General features: G+C 40.4%; 1 protein-coding gene across 2 annotated transcripts; it reads left to right on the top strand.

Annotated features, from left to right (window-relative positions):
- The first annotated feature begins 2,854 nt into the window (after nucleotides 1-2,854).
- LOC122986666 (basic helix-loop-helix transcription factor scleraxis-like) lies at nucleotides 2,855-19,510 on the top strand. 2 transcript variants are annotated; one of them, XM_044357959.1, is made up of 4 exons: nucleotides 2,855-3,904; nucleotides 4,368-6,527; nucleotides 6,822-7,038; nucleotides 19,128-19,510. In XM_044357959.1, exons 2-4 carry the CDS (start codon nucleotides 6,139-6,141, stop codon nucleotides 19,164-19,166), a joined length of 645 nt encoding a protein of 214 aa, XP_044213894.1. In that variant the 5' UTR covers nucleotides 2,855-3,904; nucleotides 4,368-6,138; the 3' UTR covers nucleotides 19,167-19,510. The 2 variants fall into 2 exon arrangements, with proteins under 2 accessions (XP_044213894.1, XP_044213895.1); XM_044357960.1 differs by lacking the exon at nucleotides 2,855-3,904 and having other exon boundaries at nucleotides 4,308-6,527.
- Nucleotides 19,511-19,846: the final 336 nt, after the last annotated feature.

Genomic DNA, 19,846 nt, shown 5'->3' on the forward strand with positions numbered 1-19,846 from the left:
CACCAACTAATGGATTAGAAACAGACTTCCATCCCTCAAAGTTTCTTTTATAGCCCCATTGTGTTCACAAACACTGCTGGATTCAAACAAACTAGAAGAGACACCCTCATGCAGCAGGGTTCAGATGAATGACGACAGCTTTCAGACACACTCAGACAAACGAGATAAAAGTCACACAGACTTTAATTTCCCAGCATTTGTTTCATTGTTTTACAGCATTCTGAGGGATGTCGAATCAAACAATGGCTTTTAACTATGTGTTTGAACCCAGTGCACTGCGAGCGTGTTTGTGAGAAACTCTATCATAAAACGGGATATGAATGGAAAAAGCTAAGAGAGCGAGCACGGTTTCAACTGATGTCTTCCAGTTGTGTGACCTCTCTTTCCTTCCCCGTCTTTTTTCTGTCTCTCTGCCTCTCTCGGTTTAATAAGGCCAGCTGTAGAGTCTGGCTCTCTTGGGAAACACAGTAGAGTGTGGCTGGAGCTGAGGATGAATGAGGCTGAAATTGGGGCCGGTGGTGGTGGTGGGGGACGCAAGTTGGGGGGTGAGCACTTCCGACCATTTTCCCCATGCAATACACCATGCAGTCTGGAGCGTTGGCAGGCCGCCGCCAACTCTCTCCCCTTCGTCTTCTTTCCCTCCCTTCTTCATTTCCTTCCTTTCCATTCTACTTTTCTGTCTTTCTGTCTCACAACTACTGCCTCCTCACTTTCTTTCCATCGCCTTTTTCCATCATCCCTCCTTCTTTTCTTCCTTTTCCTATTCTTCTTCCTGCTGTCCTTCTTTTCAGCGCTCGCTGTGGAAAGCAGACAATTGCTTTTTGGTAATGACCCTCTCCAGACGTCTGTTCAGTGGCACCATAACAAGTCCAGAAACTCTTCCCCTCTCCCCTCCTTCTATCACTTTCAGCACTGGCTAAAAACGAGCGTCCAAGGACTACGATAAATAGCTCAGTTCCTTGGAGTCTCTCTCCCCCTCTAGACGCCTGCTCTGTGGTACCGTATCAGGTCCAGACCTGCTTCCGAGTTTTGACAGGTACCTGACCCGCGCCAGAGCAGTTCAGCTGGGTTGGGACTGTGGGGGTGGTGGTGGTGGTGTGTGCGTCTGTGTGTCTTTGTGTTAAAGTGTGTGAGAGCAAGGTTGGGCCTGGCTTTGTTGGAGGGTGTTTTTCATCAGACTAATGAATAATACGTCTGAGCTGAGAGAGGAGTACCGAGCGAGAGGAGAAGAGGAGGAGAGAAGAGGGGGGAGGAGAGGGGAGGGGTAATGACTATCAGATGGTGTTCTACTACTGTGCTGCTGCTGCCGCTGCTGCTGCTGCACTTTAAAGGAGAACTCAAAGGAGAGCTCCATTTGAAAACTTTCATATGCGATTATTATTTTCTAGAATGGTACAGTCACTATTGTGAAAATGAGCAATTCTATCCCAAAAGAGAGAGTTGAGTGTGTAATGTGTGATGTTATCTAAACCTGATTCAAATGACAGCAGATAGGAAGATCACCTTGCTGACCCACATAAGGGTTACTGAAGGTCTACAATGGACTGATTTATTCTTTGGTCTAACCAGTGTTGGCTAAGTTACTTTAAAGCTGCTATAATCAATATTTTTATATTAACACTGGATCACATGACTACTTCTAAATCACTCATATTGATGAACCCGCAGAGAATTATCAGCCGCTGCTGTAGTTCCCCTAAACTCTGCGAAGCTTTGCAGCGACTTTCAGCTCATTGTTTTGGTTCACTATCATAGCGTCACTATCTGCCACAGCATAGAAGGCCAAAAACGTTGTATACATTACTATTTACACATTGGCAAAAGTAGTTACTTATATTACTTTCATTACTCAACAGTTCACAATTGCAGCAATAAAACAAACAACAATTCCAAATTTATTGACCAGTAAAACAAGAAAAAGCAAAGCAAGCTTGCCCAAAAACTTGTTAGCATAGTTTCCTATTTACACATCCAGCAGATAAGGAGCAACATTAGCATCTATCTGGAGGCATATTGCTTGCAATCTGATTAATTTAAGTAGGAGTTTGACTCTCCTTTTTAGTAGGACATTGACTGTCCTTTTAGCTCTTTTTGGTCTCCAACTGTTGAGGGAAATGTTTGGCTCTCAAGCTGCTAAATGCTTAACTATGTTCACCAGCTAGTTGCTAGTCTCTGCCGCATCTAGTGCACCAAACCTTTCCCTCTAGCTGAAACAACAGTTCGGTTTTAATGCAAACTAAAATATTCTTGAAGTATTAAGATATTTTAAATACCCAAATACCAGGGAAATGGTAATTGTATTGTTTTTATAGTGAACTTGTTAGCGAACATTTGTATGTGCATTCAGCTATATGGAACAACATTAGCATATCAAGTCTGGTCACCTGATGATAAGTCCATAATTCACTCTCCTTTTATCTCTGGTTTTCTCTCCTCCAACTCCTTAGGGAAATATCTGACACTTTAGCTGCTAAATACTCTACAGTATTTACCAGCTAGCCACTAACTTTCTAGCCACTAGCCTTTCTGGCATTTGGCGGTGGGCAGCTAGCGTATAATGGGGTTTGATATTTGGAAGTTTTTCACAGACTTAAGTAATTTGAATTGTAAACGCACATGTATTGGAATTTTTTTTTTACAATATAGTCTATATTTAATATACATTTCTTAAATAACCTTTAACTGACAGCCACTGCTCTCTCTCTTAAGTAAAAGAGTCTGTGTTATGGACTTAGGTCAACATTTTATGTAGTTTTATGTAAATGTCACTATTACTGAGCTGTAATGTAGCTATTTCCTTTTCATACAACATTCTTCAGGCAAATGTAGCCATGTGTGATTATGAAAAGACTTAAAGTCTACAAATATACCCAGTCAAATGTTTTCTGGCCTGCGGGCAACAATTCAGAGAGAAATGGATACTGTGTGAGACTAGCCACACACTCATGGGAGATGCAAATCAGAGGAAGATCATGCTAATGCATGTAATGATGGACCACAGTGAGTGAAGTAGGTTTTAGTGTATTATACCACAATGAAGCCCGCACAGAGTAGTGGGCAGTCAGAAATATATTTACAGTACAGTAACACACAGTCTGGAATTCATCGATAAAGATATTTTTGGTCCACTTTTATTTAGGATTTTAAATGTCAAAGGTTACTGTTGAGGTCCTGAGGCACTGGTTGCATGGAGGCGGAGTGCTTCCAAGACTGACATGACATGATGTCATGTAAATCCAGACTGTGTCCCAGATGTTCAGAGTTGACAGCCAGGCTACTGTTTTCAAGCACACTTGATATCCAGTGACCGGAAGTGTCAAGTGATAGCAGCAGGAGAGTGGGTTCTGGGTTCTGAGCCAGTTCCATCTGTTTCCCAGTCAACAAAATAATCATTAATGAATCTCTTATGAAACCTTTTTTATCAGATACATTTAGCTAACATTCCATATGCTGTTCAGCTCAAAAATGCTATTGAAACCCATCCCCATTTCTTTCTGAAGCAGGCACTTACAGCATTAGATTATGGGTACGGTTTTGAATTAAACTTTGCTGCCTTTTTATTACAGTATTTAGACAGTGGTATGATCCCCATCTATAGCCTACCCATCAGTTTGCCTTCTCTGTCCTGACTGCTCCAAGCACTTTCTGTATGTACTGCAATCACCCACTGCAACCAACACTGGCATGTGTTCATACAGTCAATACCACAGCATAAACACTGTGACTGAGATTGAAGGGTAGAGGTAGATGTAGGATAGGGGAGGCAGAGAGTGATGAATGCTGACTGTAACATTGTGTAACTGACAGATTATTCATTGTGCTATTAGTTTTCAGCAGCAGCTTGCTGTTGCCAATCTACACAAAAGACGCATACCAGCAATGGCAGTTGGGCTGAGAGTTTTCGGTAATGTACTATTGAGGATTATAGACTTCATAGTTGAGTTTTACATAGGCTGTCAACCTTTAACCGCTGTACATTTGAAACAGCAAAAAAAATGTCAAGGACAGTCAGTTCCCTGGAAATAAGACTTAAGTTGCACGATCATGGCTAATAAAATCCCAAAGACTTTAAGTAGGAAAAGCAGATTAGCTGTATAATACTTAGAGTTAAGTCTGAGGAAAAACTTGATTTTCCAACTGTTAGAACACCTTGTCTTGCCAAATAAGGTTAATTTGTATATGTAGATAGCTAGCTCGTTGATAGCTAGCTAGCTAGCTCGATAGATAGTTTGATAGATAGATAGATGGATAGATAGATAGATCTCATTCTATTCTGTCTTTCATTAGTTTTCTCCCACTTGTGTCTTTCTTGCCTCCTCTGTCTTTGCTCCCTTTGCTGTCTGATCTCATTTTGTGTTCTCTTTCAGAGGAAGACAAATTGTTAAAGGGAGTGTAAGTGAGTAAAGTAGCAGCTCCCTTCCTACAAACCCCTGAGCCTCCCCTTCATCACCAAAACACTCCACCCAAAAATCTCAGTCCCATGAGGTTAAACTACTTGCAGGCCCTCCAGCGTCACAGCTTTTACACATAAAAGGCCTCAGCTATGGCTGAATAAACCCAGTTCCCGGCTTCAGCCACAAGCCCAGACCGAACCGTCAGCTTCCAGTGCTGCGGCTGCCCGCCTCCAAGCCTGCTGTCCAGGGACAAACACAGCACAGGGGGGAGGGGGCCAAGAGAGGAAAAGACACAGGGAGAAAGGCAAACTCTTGCTTCACTGCTCAAGCTTCTCAGCTTCTTGCTGTCAAGAAAATGGTTGAACAAAACATCCGTTTTTACAAAGCCAAGTCCCAGTCGTACCTCTTGCTAGTAGCCTGCTCTGACAGATGAATCTGCAAAAAGGAAAGTTACTCAGCATGGAAAACTGGACAATAGGAGGAGACTGTTTGCTAATGTGTCTGCACAACTGATCGATGTTTTTTAGAAGGAATTTTAGAAGAATATGACATTAAATTATGTTGGATGATTTGATCAAGTTCTTTGTTATGCAAACAACCGGCCTCCAACAAAGTTAAATAAGGTGAGTTCCCAGAATTTTGTCATGTTTTTGCAGCAACAAAACCCAAAACACAGACAGATTTAGAATCAAGGCATTCACTATTTGCTCCGTCCAAGACCATGGACACATTACTCCTGTCAAATGACAACATTTTATCTCTGTTTCATTTCCTTTTTAAGACACCTTCCAAGAAAGTGAATAATATGCATACAATAATCACATTGATGTAAGTGTATGTTACAGAGGGATCCATGGCCTATAAGGTCACCAAACCCACCCAACAAATCAGGGTGATGCAAGTTCTGTTTTAGGGTGGATTTCCCTTGAAACACACCAGTGTGCAGCCAAAACAAACTCCCGGTGATGGTTTGCCTCTTGCCTCCGGTCGCTCTGGCCTGCTTCTAGACAGCAGACGAGGGACCCTCACTGCTCAGAGGGAGGAGCAGAGTTCTCGGCCCTCCCACCGGCTATAAACCCAGAGGCAGACGGAAACACTCAGACAGCAGGCACACGTGTAGCAAAGAGGCAGAGAGAGAGAAGGAAAGAGAGAGACCAGTAGAGAGAGAGTCAAACTGCTGCCACAAGCTGGGAGTCGTTTTTGCTATTGGGATTGAAACACACAAATATAGAAACAAAGGACCAGCAAAGCGGTTTAGAGAAGTGAAGAAAAAGAGGACAAATTTTGACTTCCACATTTAACCTCAACATGCCATTATAATTCTGCTCTCTTCCAAAGGATTAACTGACTGAGGAACTGATCTTTGGGGATGTGCAGTGTTTTTGTGAATGAACTAAGAGAGAAAGACCAGAGGGACCTGGGACCTGCAGCCACCTGTGACACAGCAGCTCTGCGATCAAGTCGCTCTTGTCTGCTGATTTAGGATCAACTTGCCGATGCTTTACTGTTAGTGAAAGGAGGTTATAAACCAAGCTTCACTCAGCATATGACTCACCTGGCTTAACAAATTTTTACAAAAAAAGAGAAGTTGGGGGTCAAAAAACAATTGGTGGTGGACACCTTTAGTCAGCAGCATCAACTTTCTTAAGCAACCTCCAATAACAAACTTGCAAGTTGAAGCTCAACAACCAGGAAAGTCTCCCCAAGATTGACCTGTAGCTGTCAAACCGTTGTTACGGTGAAGATGACATTTGCCATGCTGCGCACGGCACCTCCCGCAGGCCGCTTCTTGTATGGCGATATCGCCCTCCTCTCCGAAGATGATGATGAGAATGGGAGTGAGGGCTCGGGCTCTGAGGAGCGCAACTCTGCTGCCTTCCGCCTGTCCTCCTCGTCCCCGTCTGCCTTTCACATCAAGGTGAACAGGAAGAGGAAGCTGTGCGGGCTAGGAGGGGGTGGAGGTTGCGGAGGGATAGGGGACATTATGGGGAGGATTGGCCCCCCGGGCTCGTCTGGCCCTGGTGAGGTTCGCCAGAGGACCGCAGCCAATGCGCGGGAGAGAGATCGCACCAATTCTGTCAACACAGCATTCACAGCGCTGCGCACGCTCATCCCCACCGAGCCTGCAGACAGGTACAGAGCAAAGTAAAACTGTGTCATGACATTTTGTCTGATGCATAAATAACTATAAAAATACCAAGAATTAATTTAAGTAAATAATAAGTTAAAAGTAGTCCGCGGATAGCTCTGGATAGCTATGTGTCATAGAGTTAGCGTCCAGGAAGTGGCCAATCCAAATTTTAAACTGACATTTTAAATATATGAATAACGCTACAGTGTTGTGTCATTGCATGATCAATTTGATTAAAATTGCACTTGATATTTCATTTTTATTAATACAATAAATCTCACTGATTTCATGTTTAGGAAGCTGTCAAAGATCGAGACGCTACGTCTGGCCAGCAGCTACATCAGTCATCTGGGGAACATCTTGCTCCTGGGCGAGGGGCTTCATGACGGACAGCCCTGCCACGCCCCCTCACCACCGTTCTTCCACGTTAACTCCTCCCCCAACCGAGGATCTGACCAATCACCTCAACCCAAGCACATCTGTACTTTCTGCCTCAGCAACCAGAGGAAAATGGTGAGCGTACAAAAATAACGAACCAACAAGTAAGAAATAAATGAGAGACATGTGTGGAAAAAAGGTCAAATAAAAAAAAATAAAGTAAATAATATGATAATAATAGTATATATATATATAAATAATAATATATAGTGTAATCAACATTTTCTTTTAATACAGCACTAAATTGTAGGAAATATGTAAAACAATAACTAAGGTCTTTGACTATCTCTATTTCACCTAAACAATTATAATAAATACATTTCTTTATGTACTTTTCAAATGCTATATACAGAACACTTAAACTGTTTTTCCCAAAATTAAAGGAATAGTAAATGAACCAAAAGAAGTTTTAAAAAAAAGCTAATCATAGCACAAAACCTTCTTTCTGGAACTGTGTGGTGGTTTAGGGTCATATTGAAGTTTAAAGCTGACCTGAGATCAGTGACTGTACCTATAAACCTGATTGGCCCTGAGGGACCTTAAAAGCAGAAACTCTTTAAAGTCCTCTTTTGGGGTGAAGGACTGTGTATTATTGTCCTGTTGGGGGTTAGTTTTACTCGAGCAGGTGGCTTGAAAGTTCAAGGTGGTTTCTGCAGCTCACTGGACATTACAGTGAATAGAAGTGTTCGTTTTTCGGTCAGAGGACCTAAGAGAGGGCTGGGTGAAGAGGTGGTGCACAAACGCAAATGTGAAGGGTCAAATAGCAAGAAATCCTTTTTCACCGTGACACTGACAAAATGTGCACGACGGTTGTGTAAAAAACTGTATTAACCTCAACTTTGGCATTACTTTATTTTTTTTTCTCTTTTTTTAAAAATATGAATTTCAAGTTTACAAGGGTATTTATACAGTGGGTGAGATTTATGACCGGGAGCCCATGAAATCCATCCAAAACCATGTGTATAATTTCAAGAATGTATTGACGTCAGCCTGAATATGAGGTTTTAATCATAACTCCTGAAGGACTGACCTGAGATACAAAGATTGGTAACTGGCAAGAACTTTATTCCACTGAAAATGTTATATATGCACTTTGACCACTTAACTCACATACTGTATGTATTAAGAGCACTTTCCAAAAGCACTTTCAGAGTATAATTTTACTTACTCACAAGTTTATCCGAAGCTTTAAAATTCAGGAACAAACTCCATCGAGCAAAACAACAGAAAACAAAACAAAAATAATTTTTCTACAATGATAAAAGCCACAAACTGTCTGATTTTTCATTTCAGTGACAGAGATAGCATTTTTTTGTAGCTGTTTTGACACTTTTTACACACTTCCTTCACTTCTGCACTGTCGGTCAACACCTTAATAGAGATAAAGAAAAGGAGAACTTCATCCAGTGCGAGGTTGAACTCAGGTTTGATTGATTCGGCACAGGAAATAGACGTAATCGAGAACACACTAAGCATAAGAAAGTCGTCAGTCTGATGAGGAATAACAGCGAATGAAGAATTTCTCTCATCAAATTTATACGACTCCGGCTCCGACTTCGGCGGACACCACCAGTCTGCGGAGAGGATGATAGAGAGGTGACGTCCGCTCAACTTTCCCCCTCTAACCTAGCTGCTGCCCATTTAGCAGGATTTATGGGTAAGGAGCTGACATCTGGCAGACTCCCCCGTTACCCCAGCAGTGTGTGAAAGCTAATACCCTCCTCAGTGTCTAAACCCAGAGACCCTTTAGCTGGGGGATAACCTGAGTCTCAGCAGTGTGTGTGTGTCTCCCCCTCCTCCCTCCTGCCTCCCCTCTGTACCTCTGTGCATGAAAGCCTAGACGTCCTCGGTGTCTAAACCCAGACACCCTCGGCTGGGAGATAACTAGCCTGAAACCTGTCTCGTTCTCTCTACAGCTCTCCTCTGTCCCCTTTTCTTTCTGCTTCTGTCCTCTCTCATCCTTACTCTTATTCTCTTCCTCATTTAATCACCTCTTACCCAGTTTCACGATTTCCTCTTCAACTCTTCCCCCAAGCTTCCCCCCGGTCCCCACACACCTCCCTCAGCTCTCTGTGTCTGCATATCGATCAGCCTGGTGGAGGTCAGAGCTGTCAGTAGGAGCTGTGTAATACTATCTGCTGCTGTCAACTTACTGCTGCAGATGCATGACTGACCTGTAAATGCATGCTGGGTAGAAAACAATTGTGAAACTTTCTTGTGTCAAGAACCTCAAACGTAGACGCTTTGACTAAGTCACATGAAGCTGTTTCCCATTAGCTCAATAACGATTCACATGATTTCTCTGTACTTTATGATGTATGTTGAACATACATTTTCTGTTTTCATGTAGTGCACCGAGAGATGAGCGCAGGTTAAAGTCATTATCTCCTGATTATACCTTGATTGATTTCTACACTACTCACAAATTAGTGAATAGAAATAGGAAAAAAAGGCGAGTTTAGAAATGTTAAATGAAAAAAAGGCCAAAAGTCCACTCAGCTCCTCAGTTCCTACTCAAGACATAAATCTTTAAAATGAGCTCACAAATATATAGTTTTATTTAAAAAAAAAAAAAAAAAAAAGGCTCAGTAGTTTCCCAAAACAGCTGGGCACTATAGGTTTTAGCCAAGGTTACTCAAACAGGAATAAATGGTGAATTTGATGGGTACTATTTCCTGTGGCGGATCAATACACATTTGGAGCCCTACTGAGTATTTACAGCAGCAGGATGGTGGATGTGGGATTGACTTAAAATAAACTACAGTGCTCATGTTTATTGTAATGAAGGAATGTGTCACCCAGTGCAATGGTGTGGCTCATTGATGTGTAATTAATAGTTATTGGACAATAATGGAGCTGCATAGCACGGAGGAATAAGATTTATCAGGCTTTGGCGACACAGACAATGCTTGTTAGTAGAATCAATTAATTGTTGGTTTTGATCTTTTTATTTCAGCCTTATCTTTTAATGTCCCTCCTCTCATTACATTCGAAATTCTAGTACTTTGATTGTGTTGCAGTTGTGCTGTTAAAATAAACTTATATCTCAACCGTGAACATATTGAATGCACAACTGCCAAATGAAATAGATATTATTACCTTCAAAGTTATTTAAGGAGAAAAATAAGGGAAGCCCGGCTTCACTTGGCGTTTAAATGGTTAACTCTGATTGGCAGAACCTGAGACCATTTCATTTTCCTTGGAAAAGTGGCTATACAGTGCATATAAGTGGGCTAAAGGGCAGAGTCAGTGCTGATGATTACAGAGAGGAAACGATTGTGAAGGTAAAATGAGACTTTGTGTCCTGAGAGCTCTCTTTGTATGTTTTTATGGTCATTGAGGTTCATCACAGCTGTCAAGTCTGGTTAGACCAACCGCTTCAATTATGCTATTTCCAATGTGGGAAAGAGTGAAAGTGAGAAAAGTATACGCTCATTTCCTCTTATTATGTGTGCATATAGTATAACTATTTCAAAACAAACAGTCTTGTTAGTGATGACTACTGCTCTGAGTGCTAAACTATTGCATTTTACATATTCAGTGGAATTAGTAATTTGATTTCATTATACTGTCTTCATGATTCGGAGACATCTTTCATACAGGTAAAAGATGTATGGTGAAGTCTTTCTATTTTCTTGTTATGATGGGATGGTTTTCCAGATATTTGAGGGTAAAATATCACCTTTGAAATCTCAGTGTAAGTTTGAAGCAGGAGAAATATTTTTTTTTTTTTCCTACAGAGCCCTGTTTAACTTAACTGCTGCTAAGATTCAATATGGTTGTCTTACTAAAAACCTATTCTGCTGTACTATGGCTAGCTTGCTTTTTTATTGTCAGGTAGAGCCACATACGGTATATTTTCATCGGAAGCCAAGCTCTTCCTTGAGCATCCGCATTCATCATGACAAATGTTGATTTTTCAAAAAGAACATGTCTGGTGTGGAGCACCAGCAGTTTGGTATGGACAAACTGGAGTGCAGCCTTTGCATGCTGGTGCCTTTGATACATGCAGTAAAAAAAAAAAAAGGGACGCTCATGATGGCTACATCTGTAAATGAGATGTACAGGGCTGAGGATCGAGGATTGAGGTGTGCTGAGACCTGCTTAAATCCCTTCGCTGTCTGGTTGATTGATGCAGATATCCTGTGCTAGGCCTCTGTGCCTCTGCTGATCAGTGCAACTGTCAGGTGCCTGCACTCAACCTACAGCTGGGGCACAGCACAATCACAGCTTTTTAAATTATCACAGCTTTATTATCTCCAGTTTATCTCTGACAGAAGTCACCTTTAATGACCTTGAAATGTGTAGTACTAGTTGTGCCATTGCTGTGGTAGTTTGCTGAGATCAGGCTGAAATGCCAGCCACAAACAAGTGCCATCATAATATTACTGACTGAACCTGATTTGATGTTTATTCAGTAATTCTCTAAAACAAAACAAAACAAAACAAAAAGCTTTTTCAAATGTGCTCATCTGTGTACTTTTTCGTCCGACGGCTAAAGCACTTGGAGCATTTTTACAGCTTCCTCCGCAACTTTGGTTTATTCCTCTTGGCCCGAAGCACGGAGAGGGTCAATTCAATTTGATGGCAAACATAAACAGAAATGTCAATTCATCTGCCAATGACAGCATCATGCTGAAATTTTCCTTATAATCTGGATATGACAGGACTTTCATGCCAAACATTTTCCAATATTTAAAAGTTAAAGAAGCTCATTTGATGAATTGAAAGAGAATTTATATGTTTGGAAACCAAATAAAACTCTGGCAAAAATCTAACTACTATTATACTTATAGTGCGGTTGCTGTAAATAGACTTTTGTTCCTTTGTGATGGTTAAATTTAGTTAACAAGCATTTAAAGGCACAACCCTGATTTAATTCTGACTTTAAGGAATCTTATTTAATTTGGAATTTCTAGAAATTAAAAAGAAATGTGTAAATTGAGTGAAACAGCAAACATAACAAATTATGTATAGTGTTCCTAATTTCATGAACAGCTCTAATTTACATCTTGCCTGCAGTAAAATTTTTATGTGTGATGATTTTTGTGGGTGACTGGAAAGCAGGGCGTATGGAAAGACAGTGGCACTAAAACTGCACTGTGCAATTGGAAAGTGACTTATCTCTACTTGTGAGTGTGTGTGTGTGTGTGTGAGAGAGAGAGAGTGAATAAGTGTGAAAGAGTGTTTGTTTGAATCTAATTTTGTGCGTATATGAGAGAGAGAAAGATGGAGAGAGAAAGAGAATGTGTTTGTGTATTTATGTTAGATGGATGTGAGTGACACAGTGAGTGAAATTTTGTATATGACCATGCATGTATACAATATACATACACACCCACACACTGGCTGGCTCTCTGTGTCTGGAAGTCATTGGCGGTGTGGAGCGGAGCAACAAATGAGCTAATTGTTCTGTAAATGATTTATCCTCTGCTGAGGCCTGTAAAGTCAGTGTTTAATTCAGCTGCTGCTATTAGAAACACATTGACGTTGGGCTTTGATGGTGATGGTAAAGAAGCCTGGAAACCGCTCTCTGTGAAACGCCCCACACACACACTCACACCCACACATATGACAGATATACACACACATGCAAGCGTGCACTGGAATACATGCACGACAACAGACATACACACACTCATATAGAGCACCACACTCAGAGACTTTTATCGAAAGCATGTCATTCTCCCTCTCTTAGTTTTTCTAGTCTTTTCAGCCAGACGGCAGTTCATTGCTTCTGTCGAGACACCCCCCCCCCCCCCCCCCCCCCCCCCCCCCCCCCCCCCCCCCCCCAAAAAAAAAACATATATGATTACTCAGTTAAGGAGCCCTGGATCACGACTGTGCTTTCAACACTTTCTAAACTAATGGTGTGGAGGAAGTTGTGGAAACACAGAGAGAGAAGAGAGAAAGAGAGCGAGAGAGAAATAGCCGGCGACTTGGCGGGATAATCAACTCAGCTATTTATCCTCCAGTTTGGACAGTTGGTTTTCGACGGTGCCGAAACTACACTTTGCCTCTTTATAGAGATCAAATGAACCATGCACCTATGAGAGCTTAAATGCATGGATGGGACATGTGCAGGAGCACACTAATGACTGTGGTTTTTACAGTCATTTGGTTATTAGTCTGTTTTCAGTGGAAAAAAGTATTACGTCACATGTGTGCAAGAAATACACGTTTCAAGGTCATAGATGAAAACTAAATTACCCTCATTTACTGATGCTGCTGTTGACTTGGAGGTAATGTTTTGTGCCTCATGAGCGAGAGTTTGACTAGCTGGTTCCTCATTTCAAGCTATGTTAATGAGGTGCATCAAAGGTATCAAATATACTGGAGGCAATTTTCAAATATATTCTTGCCCACGTTTGGTGTGTGTGTGTGTGTGTGTGTGTGTGTGTGTGTGTGTGTGTGTGTGTGTGTGTTAGCCTGGATTTGTGTATGACTGTGTGTCGTCATGCGTGGACCTGTCTGTATATTTTCAGCACAGATGGAAGCAGTTAAACCCTAATTTAACACCAACAGAAGAAGTCGGGTCAGATAACTAACAAAATCTATTAGTAAAACTATCATTCTGTTGTCATTTGGTCTTCGGGGAGAGGGCTGCTCACCGAGCAAATTAAAACAAAAATACAGAAAACTGAGCCACGCACAGAGCAAATCTAAAAGACATCTACAACACAGAAAAAAGCAAAACTGAGTGGTTTCAAATTGTGCAGTTTCTTAAAACAATCTACTGAAGCTAATGACATATTGGCTGATGCAAGGTGCACATCTTAGCACTAATGATAAAGTGCTGCTTAGTGCATAAAATAGCTGAATTAAGTCATCTGAGGCCGGTGAAAGTGAAGTCAGGGAGTCATTATAACAGATTATTAAACTGTGGGAATAATTAAATACATGTGTGGTCGGCTGGTGCGAATTACATCTGATTAGGGAGTCTAAGATAAATTGTTTTTCAGAAGTCATCAGGATGCTTATTAGCAAAGTACAGTGAGTATGAAGTACATGTCTGATGTATCCAAGCCACATAATGGCAGACTGCGGCTTATTTGGTGCGTTAGTTAGCTTAATTTAAATGCTTCGATACCTCTGATGTGTCATTTATTGCACCATTTGAATGTATGTCTATACTTTTCTGCAGTTTCATCACTGATCATTTATGAAAGTAATTATAGCTTCTATCAGACACTCGAGGCATTGATGCACATTCACATATTTTCACTTGATAAACTAAAGGGATATTACCAGTTTTCATTTCATGCTTGAATACCAATCTCCTTATACGATTGTCGGGCCAGTGCCCAAGTGGAATTATTTTTTCCAACCAGTCATTCCTCTCCTCATGCAGCCAGAAACTAAATTAGATGTTTGTATTTGACAGAACGGCTTAACGCAGGAAAAGAGAGAGCGAGTGCATGGAAAAACCAGTTATAGGTAAAGGAACAGCCCGGATTGAGTTTCGGAAAAACAATATTAAAGTTTGAATTTGTAGAGTTGATAAGATGCCGTGAAGAGAGTATTTACTACCCTCACATTAAGGTTAAAACAGGCTTCTTTCACCTTGATAAAACAATAATATTGGTCCAGTGTGGTAATATCATCATATTGTATCTAAAGTAAACATCATCAGGTAATCATATTAGTGTCGGACAAATCACCCCCCTGGGAAGCCGGTGGTATGTCTGTGTGTGTGTGTGTGTGTGTGTGTGTGTGTGTGTGTGGGTGTGTTTGGAGAGAGAAAGAAAGAGAGAGCAGAGATGTCATCCGACCATGCCCTATTAGTCTTCAGGAGATTGTTTTGACTACCAGGCCAGCCTTAACGCCCCCCCCTCCTCCTGTTTTGACTGAACCAGCTACACTCCAGCTGAACCGCCTTCATCATCTACAGCTGTGCCTTTTTTTTTTTTTTTTTTTTTTAAATATCGCTCAGCACTCAAAGTGAGCTGTGGGATGATTCCTGGTGATTTCATGGTAATTTGATGTAATTTGGTAAATCATTGAATTGTCATGCCCCGTTTTACTCATGTACCCACTTCCTCGAAACTGCCTCAATGACTTTTATTTCCTATGTTTTTCAAAATGCACAACAACAAACATGACTACACTTGTGTCTTCCAGCTGTTGGGTTTAGCATTAGTGTTAGTAAAAAGTACTGTAACAGTAATGGTAGCAATAGCATAGTAAGGCCAAATGTTTCTCAGGCTGTGTTATTCACTCATTCACTACTCACAAGGGAATCTTGGACTGGACTGGACACTACAGATTATTGTTCACATCTGGCAGCTTAAATTTAGTTTTTCTTGTATATCATGCAATGCTTGATGGTTGTTCTTGGATAGCAACCATCAGTTGTATAATACTTTATAAATTGCATTGTGGGATTATTTGAGTCTGCTATATGCAACCCTGTCTCCTAGAAATTCCGTTCATTTATTACTAATTTGTTTTGTCAATTACATTTGGAAGGATTTCCTACCTTTCACCATGATGGAGGGTGGACAGATGAGTGTACAAAGTGCAGGACTTTGACACTGTGGTTTGCACTCCTGCGTGTTGTTAGGTTTAGACAACAAAAGCACTTTGGTTAAGGTCAGTGAAAGATCAAGGTATTTGGATAGAAAAAAGTCTATTAGACGAAGATTGAGACATATTGTTTTAACTTGATTAACATTTATCCAAAAATCTTGTTGTGATGTGAAGCAGACCATGGAGTACCAAGGTAGCTGAATGGTTACTGTGTGTGCTGCATATCTGCAATGTCCCTGGTTCAAGTCCAATAAGGAACCTTTGTTTCATGTCATACCCATTCCTCTTTCCTCTTGTTTCCTGTTGGCCTTTTTGCCAGTAACTGTCTAATGAAGGCAAAAAATCCAAGAGCACAGTTTTTAGAAAATGTAATCCATGCAGCATTGATGTGATTTTTATGATGCAGGTTTGCAACATAGGTTATAAGAACTCTCACTAGACATTCATACAACAGACAACCTCCAAGTGGTAAAGATACTATGTGGACTATACTGTATATTGTGAATAGTGAATGATTGTGGATACAGCTACACTGTAGAAAAAATGACTTTTACAAGACTTTTACACAAAACCTAACAAGTCAGCTGTAGTGAATTGTGGTATATTAAGGAAGCTCTCCTGTAATAGTTTTCTTTTCTTTGATGGATTTCTTGCTGTATAATTACTTACCAATGGTGCGAAGTAAAAGTGTGGAGGGAAGCTTTTACCCTTCACTACCAAAACATTTTCTGTTTAATGTTGTAGTTTCAAACCTATTTCTGTAACTGCTAAAAACATCTCAGTGAAAATTCACATACATTTGGTTAATATCCCTGGAAATAAGAAAAACAAAAACAACCCAAATAGTACAAGAAATGAAATCTTCATAACAAGTAGCTTGTTATAAATCTAACTAAAAGATGTCTACTTGCATACATAACAAACAAAGTGATAGCATATGCTCATAAGCGCACACGTAGCCAACAAAATAATGGTAATGGTTTGCGTTTAGATAAAAGAAATCTAATAATGATCTTGAGCTCTCAGTCCAGCTGGAGGAAGAATTGACAATAATAGTTCCTGTGTCTCCTCACACTCACCTCAATCAGTGGGAGGACCGATTCCTGTCCAAATCCTATGATCTCATTCTCTCATTACCGCCTGATACCCTTCCAAACACCTACCCACCTTTGTTGATGTCAGTCAAACGGATTTTTCCAAACACCTACACCTTGTGCACGGTCTGAGAGGAAATGTGTAACAGGTGTTGGGCTGATGAGAGGAAAGCAAAGGGGGGCGGCCCTGAGGGTTAGTTGAGACGATATGAGAGGGGAAGAGAAAAGTCACGAGAGGACAAGAGTGCAGAGGAGCACTGGTAGGAGCAGAGAAGAAAGACTAACTTACAGAGACACATTTGAGCTTGCTACTTGTTTACTTTTACAGCATATGAAGTGAAGTTTGCCTGTTTTCATTTTTTACATATTTGTCCATGAAAGCCTGAGATCATTTTTTAAACTATGAGTTTAAAACATCAGCCCTGAAAAGTAATAAGCAAAGCAGGGATGACATGTGTTGCATATCATTCAGTGGTCTGTTCGATAAAATCCCTTGACTGTCGCTTGAAGAGCTAATGGTAGCAGAGCAGAGGTTAGGTGAGGGGGGAAAATGTGATGTTATTTTCCTGGCCAGATAGAGAAAGTCTCCTCACCAGCCAGGAAATCAAGGCTTCTCCACTCTGATACCACAGATAAACGAGAAGCATATCATGCACTGCTGTCATAGATCAGCTCATGATGTCACTGTTCAGACTGTAATATAATTAAAGAAATGCTCAATGATCTCTGCTACCAGTTAAAGTACGTATGATTTACTGTATAGTCTGTGTTTGTGTGACTTTACTGCATGAAGTCAAGGTTTATTCACTGTTTTAACTCAGGAACCGACGTTTATATAAAACCTCATACATTTATTGAGCTAGTGACTGCAGTCCTCCTTCCACATATGACCGTTTAAATTTATGTGAGCAAAGTTCTTTACTTGGTCACCTTTCCAACTGAAGTTAAATTGTCTTTTTAGTCTTCTACAGCATGCATATATGTTCAGTAAATTACTTGTCTTGTGTTCACCTTTGATAAAAAAATCTGAATTATTATTTATCGAAAGTAATAACGTGGCATTCTATTGTAGGCAGAGCAGAAGGTCACACTGAGCCTGATCGCATCCTGCTACACAACACAAGAGCCACAGATTCTGAACAACAACCCACATTAGCTTTCCTGCTAAAGTCTCTTTCTTATCTAACGTACAAACATGAACACACATTTTGTCCTGCACCCAAGCTTGTTGAACAGAAGAGCACTGCTTACATCAGTTAGCAGTTAGGCTGGATATCTAATTAGCTGCTCAGCTGCAGAACATTAAACAGCATGTAAACACACCTGAAAATGTAACTTTGGTCTGTTTAGATGCTGGTTTGGTCATTGCTCTTCAGAATCCCTGTTAGTGACACATTGTCCTTTTTGGTAGAAATTACTGCTTGGATTGTTCATGGATAATTTTTTTCCAGTTCGGAAATCGCTAATGCGCTCATGTACAGCACGCAAGTCATTTAAGGTGGTGGGTGAATCATAAACATACAAAGAGCAGGGATTGGATACCGAAGATCGGGGTTTGCATCTGGTTAGAGAAAGATCGTGTTTTGATTAAATGCAATATTTTCAACCTGCTTCAAGTCAAAGTTGACTTTTTCAGTATTTAACCAAGACGACCTTTCCCTAACATTAACTAAGTGCTTTTAGTTGCCTAAACATAAAAATAAAAAAGCCTTCCCCATACCATACTATGAATGAATATCAGTGTTTCCCCTATATTCATTAAGCAGCGGCGCTCATAATTTTGCTAAAATTTCAGACGATCATTAATGATTTTCTCTCGCACACTGTGCAACACCCTACGTTATTGTGGATTTTTTAGTCATCCTTACTCTCTTTGTTCTTCAAAGGACATATACGTGTTTTTGCAAGAGTAGCGTTGCTCTGTTAAGGAATAAGGCAGTGCGTGTGTGTGTATGTTTGTATAAATGTGCGTGTGTAGTTGTGTGAGCGCAGAGGGCGAGCGGCACAAACGTGACGTGAACGCGAGCGGAGCAGAGGAAAAGTTTAGCAGTAAATTGTCAATCTGGCAGTAAATGTACAGTGCAGGCTGTGTGTCAGTTAGTAAATGCTGCAGCTCCTCAAGAAAATACTCATCTATCGAAGGGGGTTAGCCCCGAAGTTAGCAACAATGCATTAGCATAACTTGACCAGGCTCACTTAAGGTGGACAGACTTTTAAGGTGGACCAGCAATTCTCATTTTATTGTCAATCTCAGCCGCTCTTTAACAGAGAACGGAGAAGTGTGTGGCTGATGAGTCTGTCATATGCCCCCACATACAGACATATGACATTGACAACTTTACGTAAGAGTGTACCATACTGGAGTGGGAATTTGTCCAACAAACAGTGGCAAAAAGGTATAAAGACTCAAATATAAAAAAATAGAAATTATTAAAGTACAAATAACTGAATTGACCTTTTTTTCTTTGACCAAACCTTATAAACATGACTTTGATTTCATTGTTGTCCTTGATGATGTGAGATGTTTTTTCTCTCTTGCAGAATAAAGACAGAGACAGGAAGACAGCCATCAGAAGCTAACAACGAGAATACACACCACACGGAGAAAATGCTTGTCACTTCGACAGCGCTGTCAGTGATTTTTTTAAATACTGCAACTTGAAGACTTATCAGACTTGTGATGCATTTCAGAGACTTTTGATGGACTTCTACAGCACTTCCAGGACTTTTTAAATAAACTTTACAAAGCGTTTCTTTGTGTAGACTTTTTACAGTGCTTTACAGGAACTTTTTAGGGTACTTTTAAGGGGCTTTCACATGCTTATCAAGACCACGAAGAACCTTTTTACCAACACTTATAAGGGGCTTTTTACTGTATTGTTCCAAGACTCAATGATGGTTTATTCAGAGTCTAAAGAGCTTATGGCACATGATCGAAAAACACAAAAACCTATGAAAGACAAATTTGTATTCATCAAAAGCTGTGTGTTATTAATGTGTAAACTGTAATATAAATGTATATTTATGTGACATAACATTATATAATGAAAGTATGTTATTTAACAGGCATATCACATTCTTGACAAGATGCAAAACATTGGCTAATCACACAGTTTATGGCATTCTTTGTGATGGTTTCACACAAAAAACTAACAAAAAATGCTGGAACTTTTGTGATATTGATATTTCTAATAATCATTTTTGAAAGTGCCTCATGCTGGAAAATAACTCAAGATGACCAATAAATTTTTTGTATATCT

The sequence above is a fragment of the Thunnus albacares genome, chromosome 8 (assembly GCF_914725855.1).
Source record: "Thunnus albacares chromosome 8, fThuAlb1.1, whole genome shotgun sequence".
Lineage (NCBI taxonomy): Eukaryota > Metazoa > Chordata > Actinopteri > Scombriformes > Scombridae > Thunnus > Thunnus albacares.